At 36.2% G+C, this 19256-nt stretch overlaps 1 protein-coding gene across 2 annotated transcripts; it reads left to right on the top strand.

Annotated features, from left to right (window-relative positions):
- The first annotated feature begins 3702 nt into the window (after positions 1 to 3702).
- mEFTs (elongation factor Ts, mitochondrial) lies at positions 3703 to 16188 on the top strand. Of its 2 annotated transcripts, none has more exons than XM_069842369.1 (5): positions 3703 to 3880; positions 4193 to 4348; positions 6809 to 7060; positions 11472 to 11787; positions 15272 to 16184. In XM_069842369.1, exons 2-5 carry the CDS (start codon positions 4193 to 4195, stop codon positions 15514 to 15516), a joined length of 969 nt encoding a protein of 322 aa, XP_069698470.1. In that variant the 5' UTR covers positions 3703 to 3880; the 3' UTR covers positions 15517 to 16184. The 2 variants fall into 2 exon arrangements, with proteins under 2 accessions (XP_069698470.1, XP_069698471.1); XM_069842370.1 differs by having other exon boundaries at positions 3725 to 3758; positions 15272 to 16188.
- The last annotated feature ends 3068 nt before the right edge of the window (positions 16189 to 19256 follow it).

The raw sequence follows: 19256 nt of genomic DNA, 5'->3' as shown, positions 1-19256 counted from the left end.
ATGGTTGCATGTAATAACAAATAAGAAACATGTTAAAGGAATTGTCATTGCACCAAATGAGTGCTCTCTGGATCAAAATGATCGCATTTTAATTATTTAAATACAATTTCAATTAAGTAATATACTAAACGATTTATCCTTCTAACAAACACGAATGTTCCCTGGATCAAACGTCCTATTTTAATTATGTAATTACCTCATATTTATTTCTAACAGGTGCAGCGGAGCGCACGGGTACGGCTAGTTGATAATAAATTAATTATTAACTAACAATAACGAAGCTATATTTGAAAATGTAACAGATTTAAGTCAATAATATTTATTTATAACAAGTGCAGCGAAACGCGCGGGTACAGCTAGTTACAAAATAAGAATAGATAGCCACCATCTTTCGCCCTTTTCTCTTCAACATTTGTCTAGGTTCCTTCAATGAAATGGCAGCCTATCAGCTTGAAGCTCACATAGTTTCTTACCTTCTGCCCCAAAACTCCTTGCAAGGACGGGTGCTCGCGTACCGTACCTATATTTCAGTATATTAAAGATATTTTTATTAATTTGTCCTACAGAATAATATCTGTAATATTGACAATTAATATTTGAGGAGAAAAACTCGCTCCGGCGCCGGGGATCGAACCCGGGTCCTTGGTTCTACGTACCAAGCGCTCTGACCACTGAGCTATGCCGAACTCAATCCACAGCACCGGACCGGGAAACATTCAAGGAGGAGGGTTCGGTCCGGTGCTGTGGATTGAGTTCGGCATAACTCAGCGGTCAGAGCGCTTGATGCGTAGAACCAAGGACCCGGGTTCGATCCCAGGCGCCGGAGCGAATTTTTCTCCTCAAATCTTAATTAGCTTTGAGTAGTTTTTGCCCCTTCTCCTTTTCCCTCACTATCATTGTTATTGCTTTTATATATTTTTTACTGTTATTTATACTCACTTTAACATTTCTGATTATATCTTAAGACTGGTTCTATTGTTGTGAAATAGATGGCGTCTGTACTCTGTAGATATATTACTGATTTGTTATAAATATGATTTGGTGATAAATGAAGCCGGTGATATTCAGGTATGTTGTGGCTCGAATTTCCTGGCATTTTTCCTTACGGTTGAGGGAAAACCCTGAAAAACCTCAACCAGAAAATTCAACCCGACCGGGAATCGAACCCGGGCCCTCTGTGTAAGAGACCAGCATGCTGACCCCTACATCACAGAGGTGGTCATTGTTATTGTTACTGTTGTTATTGTTATTGTCATTATCAAGTAATGTAAAGAGAGCGACAAAAACGAAAAATGTTCTTGGTAAACCAAAATCTGGAATATTAGCATCTGGAAAAGAACATAAATCTGAACGGGTCCGCCACTGAGATGTGAAAGAAAGTGCAGCGGAACTGAAGCTCTTCATTTTCATATCTCATATTAACATAAAACGAGCAGGTTCATGCCAATCAAAATAATCCTTATTATTGCAATGCCACGTCATGTTCGCACAGCGCTACAACGGATCTAATTTGTCTACTGATAGTTTTGATATACGGTACAGTATAGTAAGGTTTAGCACCAAACTATATTTGGGCGTTATAGACAGATATAGAGTGGGACTCTCCTGGCGATGGTAGGTATGACACCGAGTCTCCACCTAAAATAACTTAAGTCACACTAGCAACGGAAAAATTCAATGCTGTGGATAGGAATCGTACCAATATCCATGCCTTCCAAGGAGCATCAAAGCTAAGCGTAGGCTATATCACCACGTTCGGCAAGACAGCTTATAATTTAATTGGGTTGTGTATTACAAAAGAAAAACGCATAAATATCTATTATAAACTATCTTCAAATGAAGATAATATTTCGGCGTACAATGTACAGTTGAAAATCCAAAGCTTGAATATTTATATATCACCAGGTATAATGATAATAATACACGTTAGAAAATGTGTCACAATAATTAAAAAAACATTTTTGTTTATGGTATAAGAAAATAAATACGGTACATAGAAAAGATCTTCCTTGCATCAAAAACAATTCATTCAGTAATGGAATAACAACATACGTACTTACGCAGTATTCTTAAGTCTATCGCTTTACTTACTTACTTACTGGCTTTTAAGGAACCCGGAGGTTCATTGCCGCCCTCACATAAGCCCGCCATTGGTCCCTATCCTGAGCAAGATTAATCCAGTCTCTACCATCATATCCCACCTCCCTCAAATCCATTTTAATATTATCTTCCCACCTACGTCTCGGCCTCCCCAAAGGTCTTTTTCCCTACGGCCTCCCAACTAACACTCTATATGCATTTCTGGATTCGCCCATACGTGCTACATGTCCTGCCCATCTCAAACGTCTGGATTTTATGTTCCTAATTATGTCAGGTGAAGAATACAATGCGTGCAGCTCTGCGTTGTGTAACTTTCTCCATTCTCCTGTAACTTCATCCCTCTTAGCCCTAAATATTTTCCTAAGCACCTTATTCTCAAACACCCTTAATCTCTGTTCCTCTCTCAAAGTGAGAGTCCAAGTTTCACAACCATACAGAACAACAGGTAATATAACTGTTTTATAAAGTTTAACTTTCAGATTTTTTGACAGAAGACTAGATGACAAAATCTTCTCAACCGAATAATAACACGCATTTCCCATATTTATTCTGTGTATAATTTCCTCCCGAGTGTCATTTAGGCTATATTTGTTACTGTTGCTCCAAGATATTTGAATTTTTCCACCTCTTCGAAAGATAAATCTCCAATTTTTATAGTTCCATTTCGTACAATATTCTGGTCACGAGACATAATCATATACTTAGTCTTTTCGGGATTTACTTCCAACCCTATCGCTTTACTTGCTTCGACTAGAATTTCCGCGTTTTCCCTAATCGTTTGTTGATTTTCCCCTAGCATATTCACGTCATCCGCATAGACAAGAAGCTGATGTAACCCATTCAACTCCAAACCCTGTCTATTATCCTGAACTTTCCTAATGGCATATTCTAGAGCGAAGTTAAAAAGTAAAGGTGATAGTGCATCTCCCTGCTTTAGCCCGCAGTGAATTGGAAAAGCATCAGATAGAAACTGGTATATACGGACTCTGCTGTAAGTTTCACTTACTATAAAGAAAGTAAGAGCAGTCTCGCACAAAATAAACGTATAAATAATAGCAACAAATAATGCACCCTGTCCATTTTTATAGAGTTGGTTTGACATTTGAAAGATTATGCGAGGTAAAACGTGTTCACTATACACATTGTTGTTCATTAAATACCGGTAGTACATAGAAAAGTAATCTTAGAATACTGAGCATGCTTAAAATACGACAGGTTCTATTACTTACATATAATTAGTTTTTAAATCTCGAAACGGAGAGACATATATATGCCTTTTCTTTCACCAAATTAATATATTGTTAAACATTAGAATGGTGGTTTCCATGGCAACGGATTCATGTTTATTCCGAAAAATTTCTCCGTGAAAGATATTTCATTGTGTAACAGCGCCGCCAACATAGACTTTCTTGACATGAAAATCGAATGACCAATGTCTTTCTTTCATTGCAAAATTTATCCTACAATGTTGTGATATTCAGACAGCTAATATTGATTTAAAATAATAAATGGAATACGTAACAAGAATATTTTATTATAACAATTATTATGTATAATATATATCATAATTACATTGAACATTGGTACGTTGGTATTCTTGGAGCGTACACAGCTGTTCCAGTAGCAGCCGGTGTAATGTTTTTCTTGTTTTATCTGTGGTAGATTCAGCGTTTTTTTGCCTTATCAATACTATCAATTTAAAATAGAAGGCACGCGTGAATCGCAGCTTAGTTCGGAAAAATCCTGTCTTCATAGTTTTACAGCTTAAATATATGTAAAGGTAAACACCCAGAATGTAATTATTGCCGTAGATAGAATGAGTCCAGAATCCAGGGACCTTCACTGTTCAGTGATATCATGATATTCAACGTCCTATCGAATGTGATCCCCAGTAGAAATTACACAACGATAAATGTTATAATGTAGAGCCTCTCACCAACTAAAATTCTTGGCTCCCCTATTTCAGACTCAAATTACACGTTTTGTTTTCTAGTTAAAGTCTGGAATGGTACAATATTTCATGTTCGACGAGCGAATGTTATAGCAATTATCTTCTTTGTGTATTTGGTTATTATTTATTGTATATGAACAGATGCTGTGCAGCCGCCTCGTACGATACCTTCATTCTTGTCAACCGTCGTGGAGTTCTGTTAATAAGTCTCTGTTGGGAAAACTCCGGAAGAAAACGGGTTACACATTTGCCAATTGCAGAAAGGCTCTTGAACTGCATAATAATGACATAGAACAGGTGAGCACTTCATGTATTAATACTTATGAAATACTGTTTATATCTAAGCACATGCTATAGCACGCTATTATAAAACTATAAGCCCGCCAGTGGTCCCCATCCTGAGTAAGATTAATCTAGTCTTTACCATCATATCCCACCTTACTCAAATACATTTTAATATTCTCCCACCTACGTCTCGGCCTCCCCGAAGGTCTTTTTCCCTCCGGCCTCTCAACTAACACTATGCATTTCTGGATTCGTCCATACGTGCTGCATGACCTGTCTATCTCAAACGTTTGGATTTAATGTGCCTAATTATGTCAGGTGAAGAATACAATGCGTGCAGTTATGTGTTGTGTAACTTTGTCCATTCTCCTTTAACTTCATTCCTCTTAGCCCTAAATATTTTCCTAAGAACCATATTCTCGAATATCCTTAACCTCTGTTCCTCTCTCAAAGTGAGAGTCCAAGTTTCACAAGCAAACAGAACAAACGGTAATATAACTGTTTTGTAAATTCTAACTTTCAGCTTTTTTTGAGCGCAGACTAGGTGACAAAAGCTTCTCAAGCTAATAATAACTGGCATTTCTCATATTTATTTTACGTTTAATTTCTTTCTGAGTGTCATTTATATTTGTTATTGTTGCTCGAAGATATTTGAATTTTTCCACCTCTTCAAACAATAAATTTTCAATTTTTATATTTCCATTTCGTACTATGTTCTGGTCACGAGACATAATCATATACTTTGTTTTTTCGAGCTTTACTTTCAGACCTACTATCTCATTACTTGTTTCAAGTAAAATTTTCTTGTTTTCCCTAATAGTGTGTGGATTTTCTCCAAACATATTGACTTCAGCTGCATAAATAAGTAGCTGATGTAACCCGTTCAATTCCAATTCTGTTATTCTGGACTTTCCTAATGGCATATTCTAGAGCAGCGGTCATCAGCACAGTGCACCCTCGGGCTAGCATCTCTTACCCGTAGGTAAGACATTTCACTGGCATGCATCCGTGGCTGCTGTCAGTTATGCTCTCTCCCTCTTCCTGCTGCACGACGGGGCATATTACATTGCACTGCTTACCCGTTACCTATTTCAGCGAGTGCTGATGACAACTGTTTTAGAGCAAAGTTAAAAAGTAAAGATAGTAATGCATCTCCTTGCTTTAGCTCACAGTGAATTGGAAAAGCATCTGATAGAAACTGGCCTATACAGACTACTGTACATTTCACTGAGACACATTTTAATTAAGGGGAGAGGATGGTATTTTTTGGTGAAAAATGAGTAAATTAAAAAAAAAAAAAAAGAAATTCTTTAAAATACTCTGTGATATGTTTGGAATGCATAGCATAACATTTTGTTGGTATTTGTGCCCTTATCGGATGTTGAGTCGCAATTTTTAAACTTCCTGTGTTATGGATTTTTAAATCACTTGCCCACTTTTATTATTATTTCCGGTAAAATAAATTAAAAAAAAAATTGTTTTTCTTTAAAATACATTTTGATATGTATGAAATGCATTAAATAACATTTTGTGGGTATTTGTACCCTTATCGAATGTTGAGACGTCATTTTTAAACTTCCTGAGCTATGGATTTTTGAATCACACGCCCGCTTTTATCGGTTTCCAGTAACTTCATTTTTTTTTTTTTTTTTTGCTACATTGAGAGACAAAAATGGATATAATTTCTGAACTATTAAAGATACATGCATGAAATTTATAACACACATTCTTTAGACTATTAGGAAACTTTTCTCTGTAACAGAATTTTGTTAATTGCTTTCATTTAAAAAATACGTCTGTTTGTTTGCAAGAAAGGAAATCAGAAAATTGTTGTTAACTTAAATTTTAATTGTTTATTTTACACACGTAGGGATTAATATCAAAATTCTGTTACAGACAGTTTGTAGAACATGCTTTTGCAAATACATTGCAAAAAATTGTTTGAATCTATCTTTAAAAACGGTTTAGATATATCAGTTTTAGTACCATCCTGCATTGGGTATACTTTGTTCAAATTTGGGCCCCCAAATAATTTTTTTTTTATTATTTTTATTTGGTTGAGTTGCCACAGCTATGAGCTCTCTACATACAAAAAATTAATATTTTACACCAAATAGGAAAAAAGTTAAAAAAAATACTATCCTCTCCCCTTAATCGAACTAGCTTCTTGGGAATACCAAATTCAATAAGAATAATGTAACATATGTATAGGCCTAGGGTTTTTATTTTCGTATTTATTTCTGACAAGATTTAAGTACTGTATCTTTAGTTTTGTTTCTATCCCATTCACATAAAGTTTATTGTAAACTTGTCCTATATAATATGTAACACCATACCTAGAACTCTATGCTGCTTCAAAGTTTGGTGCTCCATACAACCTACAAAGATCCAAACCCATGCAATCACACAACCACCAATCACGAATCTCCTGCCATTTGTTTGTAACTGATAACAAATGAACTTCCACTACAGGCAGAAGCATGGCTGAAAGAACAAGCCCAGGCTCTTGGCTGGTCGAAGGCAACCAAGCTGGAAGGAAGAGCGACTGCACAAGGCCTGGTTGGGGTGGCAGTGGACAAGGGCACTGCGACTATCGTGGAAGTCAACTGTGAGACGGATTTTGTGGCTCGAAATAAAACCTTCCAAACAATGGTGGACTCTGTAGCCAATGCCTGTTTGAGATTTGCCACCGGCAAACTGGGTACTGGCAATGCACTAACTAAGGTAATGACCATGCCGAGAATATGCATGTTTTTATTGATAAGTTACGTCATATTTAAGAAGTACAACAAAGAATGGTAGACACTGTCCTGTCGGAAATACAACACATAAAAGGGTAATGAAGTGATCTCTGCAGTAAACAGTGTACCAAATAAGAAATAAGCAAAGAGCTCACATTAGAAGGTACACCGTTCTTATAATACCAGTTTCAAAGTCCTTGTTCCATACAACATTTAATTTTAGGGCTCATGTTTATTAGATTTTTTTTCTCGTTTTCATTATTCCATATGTGATGTTTATTGTTAAAGTCACCAACTATAATAAACTTGCGATCAGATGGGATCAATTGTTCTATATCATCCATTACTAGGTTTAGGCTTGGAGGTATATAATACATTGACAAGTGAAAATGAAATATTATTTTGAAGTAATAATTTTGTCCTAATGTATTCAATTTGGCCTTTAAATTGGTGTTTAGATTCAATTACATGAATGGAGTTGTGGGTCATGGTAACAACACCTCCACCCCCTCTATCTTCACGAAACAGATTAAAAATTCTGTAGTCAGCAAATTTGTAAAATTTTAAAATATCAGCAATCTGAAAAGATTGGTAATGCAGCTTATGTGGGTACCTCTTTGTTCCTTGTTAGCTTAAACAAGTTGAAGCCCTCTCACCACGACAAGGTGAGTACCACGAGAGGGTACCATAAACCACAAAAGAAGTAAATTAAAATCATCAGTACCAGTTGCAGAAGACACAGCCCTGCAGTATACGTGGTACAGTCATTAAGTTCTAATACTGAGCGCATAGTGGCGTTGTGGTGCACTATAGTGCATAGGTGGCGCCATGGTATGATACTTTGTCAGTTAGTCTCTCGACCCAACAAGAGACAGTTGAGTGCATGCACTGTAAGCAGAACTACGGTCTTTGTTGTGACGGTGATTTGAATGCGCACGTCGGAACTCGAGACGTCAGAGTTTGAGCAACGGGCAAACATCAAGTTCTGCCAGAAATTAGGCAAAACTGCTGCCGAAACGTTTCAAATGATGCAGCAAGTTTACGGTGAGGACACTGTGAGTCGCAGTGTTGTGTTTAGGTGGCACCGACGTTTTTTGCACGGAAGAGACAGTTTGGAAGATGATGTGCGTACTGGTTGGCCACAAACAATTCGAACTGAACGCAAGATCCAAGAAGTTGCAACGTTGGTGCATGCTAACCGCTCCCAATCGGTAGACGATATTGCAGCAACAGTAGGGGTCAGCCATGGTACTTGCTACAAAATTCTGTCTGATGACCTGAACATGTCTCGTGTTACCCAGCACAGTGTGCCACGAATCCTGTCGCAAGACCAACGTGATGATCACATGATGATTTGTGGTGACCTCATCAGTAGTGCTAACGATGATCCGACGTTTCTCAACCGGATAATAACTGGAGACGAAACTTGGCGTTTCCTTTACGATCCGCAACTGAAACGACAATCCGCCACCTGGAAAACGCCGTTATCACCACGACAGAAAAAACCGCGACAAGACAGGTCAAAAGGCAAGGTGATGCTTGAACTGTTTTTTGATTCAAATGGAATTGTTCACATGGAATTCATCCCAGAAGGTGCAACTGTGAACAAAACCCGCTACAAAGAGATCCTTGGCCGTTTACGAGATTCAATTCGCCGTAAGCGACCTGAGCTATGGCGTACAAAGAATTGGCTGTTGCTACATGACAACGCCCCTGCACATCGCTCTGTCCTTGTCCAAGAGGAACTTGCAAGACAACAGGTGACAGTTCTTCCACACCCTCCGTACTCACCTGATCTCGCACCATGCGATTTTTTTCTCTTTCCTCGCATGAAAGCAACCCTATGTGGGCGTAGAGTTCATTCTTCCGAAAAGATCATGATTGCCACAAGAGAAGCCATACGGGACCTTCCTGCCAACATCTTTCAACGGTGCTTCCAGCAGCTATATCAACGTTGGCAAACGTGCATAACGGCCAACGGAGACTATTTTGAGGATGTACGCCGTGTTATGCGGCATCTTGTGATACATCCAGATTCTTGTGGGAGCCTACCCTCTAGGCGTCAAGTCTTAGAACTTAATGACCGTACCACGTATATTGACTACACCCCACCTCTGGCTACTAGCAACAGGCATCTATAATGAACACCGATCAAAATACCCCTCATTTCTCGTGAAAACAACAACTGAATAGACTACAGTGGACTATAGTGGACTTTATGTTGTCAGCAAACGGCTGGATACATTAAGAAGATTGATTGATTTCTCGTTTTCATGAATACTACCACCTCTCAGAATATTGAATTTTTTTATGGAAATCACATGGAGCATTTTCTATGATGTTGATGAATAAGTATTCATATCTCGGAATATATTAATTTTAGGATCCATGTTTATTAGAGTTTGTTTTCTCGTTTTGATAAATACTGCCACCTCTGAAAATATGTGTGTGTGTGTGTATCTAATGCTCTGGATTTAACAATGAAGTCATCATCCTTCTTGCTTCCCAATATTTTGATGGAAGGTCCACAAATGTCCTAAGAGTTCCACAATTAGCCAGGTGCTCCATCTCCATGTCCTCTTCTCTGGTGCACAGTAAGCATTTACGTGAATTCAGTACTCCAATACGATGGAGATGTTTACTGAGACAATCACGACCAGTAATCAATCTAAACATGGCCACGGCAGATTTTCGAGGTAGATCAGGAATTAGTTTTGGATCTTTGAATGATTCTTTCCATTTTGAATTTTGATGTTTTGCCTGTTCGCTGTAACTTATTCTTTTTATGACTTGCTTTATTGATTCATATGGGAACTTGAAATTTGTTTTTAAGTTGATATAAGTTCCTTTCTTTGCTAACATATCTGCTTTCTCGTTACCGTTCAGTCCGCAGTGGGCCGGGATCCATTGGAAGACCACTTTTTTATTTAGCATTTGAATTTGTTTTACCATGCAATGAATTTCTTTTACTTTTTCCATTTTAGGTGATGTAGTTGAGCTGATGGACTGGATTGCAGCTTTGGAGTCAGACAGGATGACTATGTTTTTGCACTGGTTTAGCCAAACAAATACATTTTGAAGTGATGTATAAATGGCTTCAACTTCGCCATCAAAATTTGTTGTGTACTTGCCAACATTTTTATCTATTTAGGAATCTTCTATGCCACATCAGTAAATTTAAAAATGCAGTTATATTGTCAGACTCCAAAGCAGCTATTCTATCAATAGTCTCTAAACACACACCTTCATCTCAAACAGCAGAAATAACTAAAATGCTCTCTCAATTAATATCACTCAATAAAAGAATTGTATTCCAATGGATACCATCCCATTGTGGAATCCTGGGAAACGAGAATGCGGATGCTTTAGCAAAGAAGGGCAGCACTGCTACTTACAGACCTGTTACTAAATCTATGTATTACTCTGTGAAGAGATTTATTAAATCTACATACTTAGACTTCAACAAACAAAATTTGATAACACAATCCCAAGGGAAAAAATGGAACTCTCTGCATCATAATCCACAGTTAATTCCCGATTTACCACGAAAATCGTCTGTAGCTGCATTTAGATTGGCAACAGGCCATGATTGTTTGGCCAAACACCTGCATAGAATTGGAATATATCAGTCCCCTAACTGCCCATTGTGCAACTCAAACCAAGAAATGGATTCGGAACACCTCAAAATCTGTGCTTCAGTGGCTGGTCATGATAATATCTTTGAAAAATATTGGAGTGCAAGAGGTCAAATGACTTTATTGTCAAACGCCTGGCATTAGAAAACAACAACAACATTTTTATAAAGAGAAAAGTATTGGCAAGCAGCTCCTGCTCCAGCTCCTTCATTTTGATCCATGAGAGATCCATCAGTGTAAATGTACAACCAGTCCTTTTGTGGATATTTTCTATTAATTGTTTGTAGGGCAATGGCTTTTGCTATTTCTGGATTTATATCTTTTTTGTTGAAGACTTCATCAAGATCAAGGCAGCAATCTACTTTGAAGTTATTAAGTGGATTATATCGATTCATCAAGTTTTCCTTTTCACTTGGTATTTCTAGAATTTGCTTAAGCTTTTCTACCTCTTGTATGTATCCATTTTGGGTCCTCAATGTAAATTTAGAATCTTTGTATTTACTCCATTTATCCCAATTTGGAAGCCTTCTTAATTTTTCATAGGTTAAAAGGGCTTGTGTTTCAAGGTCTGTTACAACAGATTTATTAGATGTGATTATTTGCATGGCTTCAGTTGGAGTAGTTTTGATTGTACCAGTGATGAGATGTAAAGCTTGGTTTTGAGTGTGTTCTAATATCTGTTTATTTGTGGTTGATGATGAAAATATTGAATGTCTTATTTTTTAACACCATGTATAAACATACTGTTGTTTCTTGCAGATTGGGCTTGATTCAGAAAGACTGAGAACATTGTCAGGAGAGGATGGGAAACCACTGTCAGACCATGTGGCCCTGTTAATTGGAAATGTGGGGGAAAATGTAGCCCTTCGACGTGCCTACTGCTTCCAGGCTCATGAGGGAGTTCTAGTGGCAGGCTACACCCATCCAGCCCCCCTGAACACTAACAACAAGACGTTGTATGGGAAGTATGGGGCATTGGTTGCCTTCAGGAAAGCAGCTCAAGGAACAGAGCAGGAGACACCAGACAAACTTCCAATAGAACAGCTAGGGAGGCTAATGTGTCAGCATATTATTGGTAAGAGCATTGTAGTTATTTGTTTTATTTATTTATTTATTTAATTTTGTTACATTACTTTAGTTTTTTATTTTATTTTATTTATTTACCTATTTTATTTATTTCATTTTACTTATTTATTTAATTTTGTTTAATTATTTTAGATTATTTATTTATTTCATTTTATTTAATATTATTTTATTTATGTATTTATTTATTTTATTTTATATAATTATTTTATTTATTCCATTTTTATTTATTATTTTATTTATTTAATTTTATTTAATTATTTCTGTTCATTTATTTTATTTATTTCGCTAATTTATTTTATTTTTATTTATTTAATTTTATTTAATTATTTCTGTTCATTTATTTTATTTATTTCGCTAATTTATTTTATTTTTATTTATTTAATTTTATTTAATTATTTCTGTTCATTTATTTTATTTATTTCGCTAATTTATTTTATTTTTATTTATTTAATTTTATTTAATTATTTCTGTTCATTTATTTTATTTATTTCGCTAATTTATTTTATTTTTATTTATTTAATTTTATTTAATTATTTCTGTTCATTTATTTTATTTCACTAATTTATTTTATTTTATTAATTTATTTTATTTTATTTCATTTAATTTATTTTACTTATTTATTTATTTTTAATATTATTTGTAGTATGTTTATTTTATTTATTTATTTCACTGATTTATTTTATTTATTCTATTTCATTTTATTTTACTTATATATTCTATTTCTATTTATTTATCTCCATTACTGGTGATTACCGTTGCACTATTTATTTGCGTCAACACTTAAGTATTGCTATTCAGCGTGGAAATGCAATGAGCATTTTAGGTACTCTTCCCGAATCCAGCCCTTTGGACGAACTCTTTCTTCTGTAAAATTTATCAAGTTTTCTGTATGTTAATATTTGTATTTTTGTGTATGTATCTGTGTAAGCCACCTGTAATTGGAAGCTGCTTCTGTTGGTGGTGGATTTAAATAAATAAATAAATAAATAAATATTAGCATATTGAATTTGTATTGAAATAGATTAATCATATGTTATATTACATATACACAAATTTTGTGTAACAATGTAAGACTTTACTCAAATTCGATATTGTAATAATGTGTTGTCTGATCTGGGAGTAACCATCAAATCTATAATATGCGTTTGAAGGGAAAGGAAAATAATTTCAGGGACATATTTCGTTAGGCCTGTATTTACTAGCAGAACCATCTGATTAATCAAAGATACAAGTTTATTCAACTATTGGATGCATTCATTTATTGTTATAAATAAATGCTTCAAAATTACTTTTTCCACATAAGTCACTCACGGATTTTATTAATTTGATGTTACACTCTTTTTCGAGGGAGGTCTTCAAAGTGGAATGCAACTGTTTTAATAAAAATGATACTGAATCAACAAAGTCTCCTTGACTAGTAATCATTCATAGAGTTCAATGAAGATTGTATAGTTGGCCCAACTGGTAACAAGAGAACAGCTCATCATAACACACTACTGCCATCTAGCATAATATTTGTAATGATGGGATGATACAGTTTAGTATTTTTGTAAGTCAATATTTCTGTCGTCGATTTGCAAATGGGGACATGTCCAAAATAACGAAGTGTTGGAAAATCGCAAAAACTATAAGTTAATAAACTAAAATGTTCATATATATATATATATATATATATATTTTTTTTTTTCTAATTAGAGTCCATGGCAATTCGGAAGGCAGGTTGTCTGCTAGCGTTTGCGTCGAGAGAGACAGATAGTGAGAGCAAGGCAGTGTACAACATTGCCACATCGTACTTCACGCACGTGCAATACAAATAGCGCAGGAGAGAATTTAAATTATCAAAAGACAATAATGACCTTAGCCGTTGATTACTGTAAGCATGACACCAAACAAACCCTCTTTCCTTCACTAACAATATTCTTTGCACGTTTCTCAATCCCACATCACATGCTTCTGCAGTCGTTTCTTGCACGTTGGCAACGTTGCTGCCAGCATCAAGATGGCCGGCAGCGTTCTGCTCGTTAACGTTTTTATAATAATTATACATCTTAAACACTATTTTCCGCGCCTGCTTGTGTAATACTAGCGTTTTTACAGTCTCTTCTTCCATTTATTTACCTTACATACACATAGTAAATGTTAGTTTTACTTATTCAATGTATTGAAACACTCGCATGTGAACAAACGAACTCAGGAAGTGCTTGTTATAGACTGATTCTGATTGGTTCTCCTGTTCAAGCTTGTGACGTCACATGCCATACAGGCTACGGCGCATCTAGTGGCCACCCGCCTTCCGAATTGCCATCTAGTCTAGATCACTATGGGTACATACATTCAGGATCCATGAATATTTTAATTTTAAGGCTGTTATGGTTATTTTGTGATTTCCCAACACTTTGTCATTTTGGACATGTCCCCTTTTGCAAATCGACGACAGATTTTTTTGTAGTAGAGCACTTTATTTCTTCTAATCTTTATATACATATCAAAAGTCCGGTAACACTTCCAGTATTTTATTACACAAAAAAATACAAATGATAGCACTTTCAAACACACGTCAGTTTAAAGTCAAACTCTTAAAGTTTCATTGAGGCTACTGTGACTGGACATTCATATCTGGACATGTTGGAGCAATGGTTGGTGCCTCAACTTCGACAAGATCTTGATGACGATTTCATCTTTCAGCAAGATGGGGCTCCGCCACATTTCCACAATGCAGTTCGTGCTTACCTGAATACGGAGATATCTGATCGTTGGATAGGACGTGCTGGAGTAAGGGACAGATGTTTCATGACATGGCCACCAAGGTCACCCGATATGACTGCATGTGACTTTTTTCTATGGGGGTACCTATAGGACTGTGTATTTGTACTGCCTTTGCCACGTGATTTAGAGGAACTAAAAATCAGAATTTGAGAAGCTGCCGCCACGGTCACAGAGGATATGTTGAAAAGGGTATGGGAAGAGTTTGATTATTGTTTGGACATCTGCCGAGTCACTCGTGGTTCATACATTGAATCTCTGTAAGGTGTAAACAGAACTTTGAGAGTTTGACTTTAAACTGACGTGTATTTGAAAGTGCTATCATTAGTAGTTTTTGTGTAATAAAATATTGAAAGTGTTACCAGACTTTTGATAAGCCCTGTACTTTCTTCTAATCGTGTAATAGCCAATTAAATCCCACTCAAGTTTTGATTTCCTCTAGATAAATCAAAACCTCTAGTGAGATTACTGTTCATAATTTATTTATTATTGTATCCTCTGTTTTATACTTGTGTATTATTTTATTCAATTTATATTGTTATATATTCTGTATTTATGTGTATTTTTTTGTATATACTTACAAGATGTAAATTAACAATGGAAAAAATTCAAAGTTCCACTAAATTAAATGTGTAGTCACGTTAAGGTATGCTTGCAGTATCTTCACCTGTCTTTGATTTCTGACAGTGATACTATTTTTTGTTATTCAGGTATGAATCCAAACAAGATTGGAGTAGCTGGTGAGGACATTCCAGCATGCAATTCTGACGAAGAGAAATGCATGATATTCCAGGAGTATCTGTTAGACCCATCACAGACGGTGGGACAGTTTCTAGCAGATTCAGGTGTCTCGATAGTTGACTTTGCAAGATTTGAATGCGGCGAGGAGCTAGATATTGGGACATCACCTGAACAACAGCGCAACCTTGATATGGCTGTTGAAGTTGGTGGATAGACAGAAACAATTTTTCATAGTTGTTAATCGTTTCTAGAAAATATATTTATCAACATTTGGCTATGCAAAACTCGTTTGGTATTTCAAGATTATACTATACATTATAATCTAAAATTCCTTCAATAAATAACATGTTGTTTCTTGAAATATTGGTAATACATAAATTGCCTGGTAAATAAAAGAAAGATAAAAAAGTAAATAAATTTTCGTAGTTTACTGCATTCAGTGAAATTTTGCGAGCCGCCTCTTCTGTTTCCTGGCATTGCACACTGCCTTCCAGAGCCACATGCGGCAGTCTTTCTTCCATATTGGTGCAATGTCGACTGAAGAATGGGAATGACCCTGATAATTGAGGATTTCAGGACCAGACACGAAGAATTTCATCGTATCTCTTTCGCGTGTTCGAAAGCTTATGTTGCTGGAGGCAGTTTGCTGTATGCATCCGCAGGGACAGCGAGACGGCAGGGCTACCACTGGAGATTCAGTCGCCACAGTGAGATGTTGGTGCTTGTTAAGGGATGTGGTATCCATTCTCAGTTCCTCTAAAGCGCCTGTAAAGCTCTTTGCCTGACGTAATGTGTGAATCTCCTGGGATCCGTCACAAGTATCTACTGACACAGATCTGTGAAGCGGGGATGACAGAGTGAGATGTTCTACCTCAGAATTGACCCAGTCCATCATGGCAGGCCTGCAACAGTATGACTCACCAATGTGAATCTTACCACTAAGCGGCATTTTTATTGTCAACAGCTGCATTTCCAGTTGCATCATCTGATCTATAAGATAGTCTCAAAATAATAATAATAATAATAATAATAATAATAATAATAGCAATAATAATTCGAAATTTTCTCGGGCTTCCAGCCAGGTCATAACTTGGTGATCCACCGACGTTTCGAGGATGTTCATCTTCCTCATCTTCAAGGTTAAATGATGTCTAGGGGTACCCAGCTCCTTAATTTATAGTGCCAGAGGGAGAGGTCAGCCGAGGAGAAAATTTCGAATTATCACATCGCCTGGAAAGCTTCAGTAGTTATAGCAATAATAATATTATTAATATTATTCATTTATTTATTCTGGTAGAGTAAAGGTCATAAGGCCTTCTCTTCCACACCACCAGGAATATTTTTTATTTATTTATTTAACCTGGTAGAGATAAGGCCATCAGGCCTTCTCTTCCCCTCTACCAGTGGATTACAACTGCAATATTAAGAATACAATTACAATTAATATTAAATTTACAGATACAATAAAAATCAAAGTACTAAAAGGTTAACTGATTAATAAAAGCTAGACAGTTTATTGTAAAAGTTAAGAAGAGAGAAGCATTTCTCTTATTGATTAAGTAAAAATTAAACCTACTCTACGTAGTAAGAAAATGCTTAATAAGCTTGCTTTTGAACACTACTAAATTCCGACAGTCTCTGATGTCACTGGGTAGGGTATTCCACAAGCGCGAGAGCAAGATTGTGTATGATGATGAATACAATGATGTCTTATGTGTTGGTATGGCTAGTATGCGGCTATTTTGCGTGCGTGTGAAGAGATTATGATATGATGATAGGTAACTGAAGCGGGAGGCAAGGTAGGTAGGTGTAGAAGTGTGAAGGACTTGGAAAAGGAGGACAAGAGAATGAAAGTTTCTACGTTCATTAAGCCGTAGCCAGTTTAGAGTTTGGAAGGATGGGGTAATGTGGTCAGCGCGACGGACATCGCAGACGAAGCGAACACAAGAATTATGAACACTTTGTAATTTTTGCGACTGGTTGACATTGAGGTCAGTCAGTAGAAAATCACAATAATCGAAGTGGGACATTACTAGTGTTTCCACTAGTATTTTCTTGAGTGATAGCGGAAGGAATTTTCGAATGTTATTTAAGGAATGTGGTATGGAAAGCACTTTTTTGGTAATATGGGTTACTTGGTTATTCCAGTTTAAATGCGTGTCAAAGTAAACTCCAAAGTTTTTAACACAGGAAGCATACACAACATTTTTGGACTGCAGCTAAGAAACTAATTAATAACATTCAATTACACAAAAGTGTAGACATAAAACAAGAACATTTACAATCACAGTAATACTAAACGAAAAAAAAAAGAACACAAAAATATTAAATCTGTATGCAATTAAACAAAGCTTAAGATATACATAATTATATTATTATTCATTCATTTAGTGTTCTGCTCAAGGATAGGTCTCTCACTGCAAACTTAGCTTCCTCCAATCTTTCCTATTTTCTGCCTTCCTCTTTGTCTCCTCATATGATCCATGTATCTTAATCCAAGTAGCCTATCATCTGATATCTTCTTCTGCCCCGAACTCTTCTCCCATTCACCATTCCTTCCAGTGCATTCTTCAGTAGGAGTTTCATCTCAGTCAGTGACCCAGCCAATTCCTTTTACTCTTCCTGATCAGTTTCAGCATCATTCTTTCTTCACCCATTCTGTCCAACACAGCTTCATTTCTTATTCTGTCTGTCCATTTCACATGCTCCAATATTCTCCATATCCACATTTCAAATGTTTCTTTTCGCTTCTCTTCACTTCGTCGTAATGTCTATCTTTCTGCACCATACAATGTCACACTTCACACAAAGCACTTCACTAGTCTCTTCCTTAGTTCTTTTTCCAGAGGTCCGCAGAAGATGCTCCTTTTTCTATTAAAAGCTTCCTTGGCCATTGCTATAGGCTTAGGACTATATTATACTTAAAATTATGTCAATATCTATTTTATTACAGTATAGGTCTACTTATGATAAAACTTAATAATATAAAATGATTTTACAGTTAACTACATGAAAGCCAAGGGAACTATAATTATTATCAAAACACATAAAAAAAACCGCAAAAATGTGAATTTAATATTACTTTGTAAGCAAATAGAGTTATAATCATTGGCGAAGAGTATATTCCATCGATGCTGCTGCTACCTACATGCAAATTACTCGAAGAAAGCATCAAATCAGATAATTTCAAAATGTTGTTGTTGTTTTCTAATGCCAGGCGTTTGACAATAAAGTCATTTGACCTCTTGCACTCCAATATTTTTCAAAGATATTATCATAGCCAGCTACTGAAGCACAGATTTTGAGGTGTTCCGAATCCATTTCTTGGTTTGAGTTGCACAATGGGCAGTTAGGGGACTGATATATTCCAATCCTATGCAGGTGTTTGGCCAAACAATCATGGCCTGTTGCCAATCTAAATGCAGCTATAGACGATTTTCGTGGTAAATCGGGAATTAACTGTGGATTATGATGCAGAGAGTTCCATTTTTTCCCTTGAGATTGTGTTATCAAATTTTGTTTGTTGAAGTTTAAGTATGTAGATTTAATAAATCTTTTCACAGAGTAATATGTAGATTTAGTAACAGATTTGTGAGTAGCAGTGATAATTTCAAAATATCAGCCATACAAATTACGAAAAGGAGGACATTTCTTAAAAAATCCGCCTGGACCCCGGACAGAGGCCTAAAAAGGAGGACATGTCCGGACAAAAGAGAACGTCTGGTCACCCTATTAATATAGGGTCTTCCAATCTGCTTTCAAAATATCCCCACAATTGCCACTATCAGATAACACACTATGATTAATTAAGAACTCACGCAATTCTACTTCCCACAATCTAATAAATTCTACCTCACTCGTTCTACACCCCATGCACAACACCATCTGCTCCCATCGAAGTCATAAAGACAAAAGACAGTCTATACCCCGTGTACAACACACCATCCACAAGTG

Source organism: Periplaneta americana, chromosome 12 (genome assembly GCF_040183065.1).
Source record: "Periplaneta americana isolate PAMFEO1 chromosome 12, P.americana_PAMFEO1_priV1, whole genome shotgun sequence".
NCBI lineage: Eukaryota > Metazoa > Arthropoda > Insecta > Blattodea > Blattidae > Periplaneta > Periplaneta americana.
The sequence above is the reverse complement of the archived record's forward strand: the minus strand, read 5'-3'. Positions and strand labels throughout refer to the sequence as shown.

Bases quoted from the DNA above. Each gene is read 5' to 3' on its own strand.
- mEFTs (XM_069842370.1), top strand. From the start codon at position 4,193: ATGCTGTGCAGCCGCCTCGTACGATACCTTCATTCTTGTCAACCGTCG. The intron at 4,349-6,808 runs GTGAGCACTTCA...CTTCCACTACAG, and splicing joins ATAATAATGACATAGAACAG to GCAGAAGCATGGCTGAAAGA. The intron at 7,061-11,471 runs GTAATGACCATG...TGTTTCTTGCAG, and splicing joins CTGGCAATGCACTAACTAAG to ATTGGGCTTGATTCAGAAAG.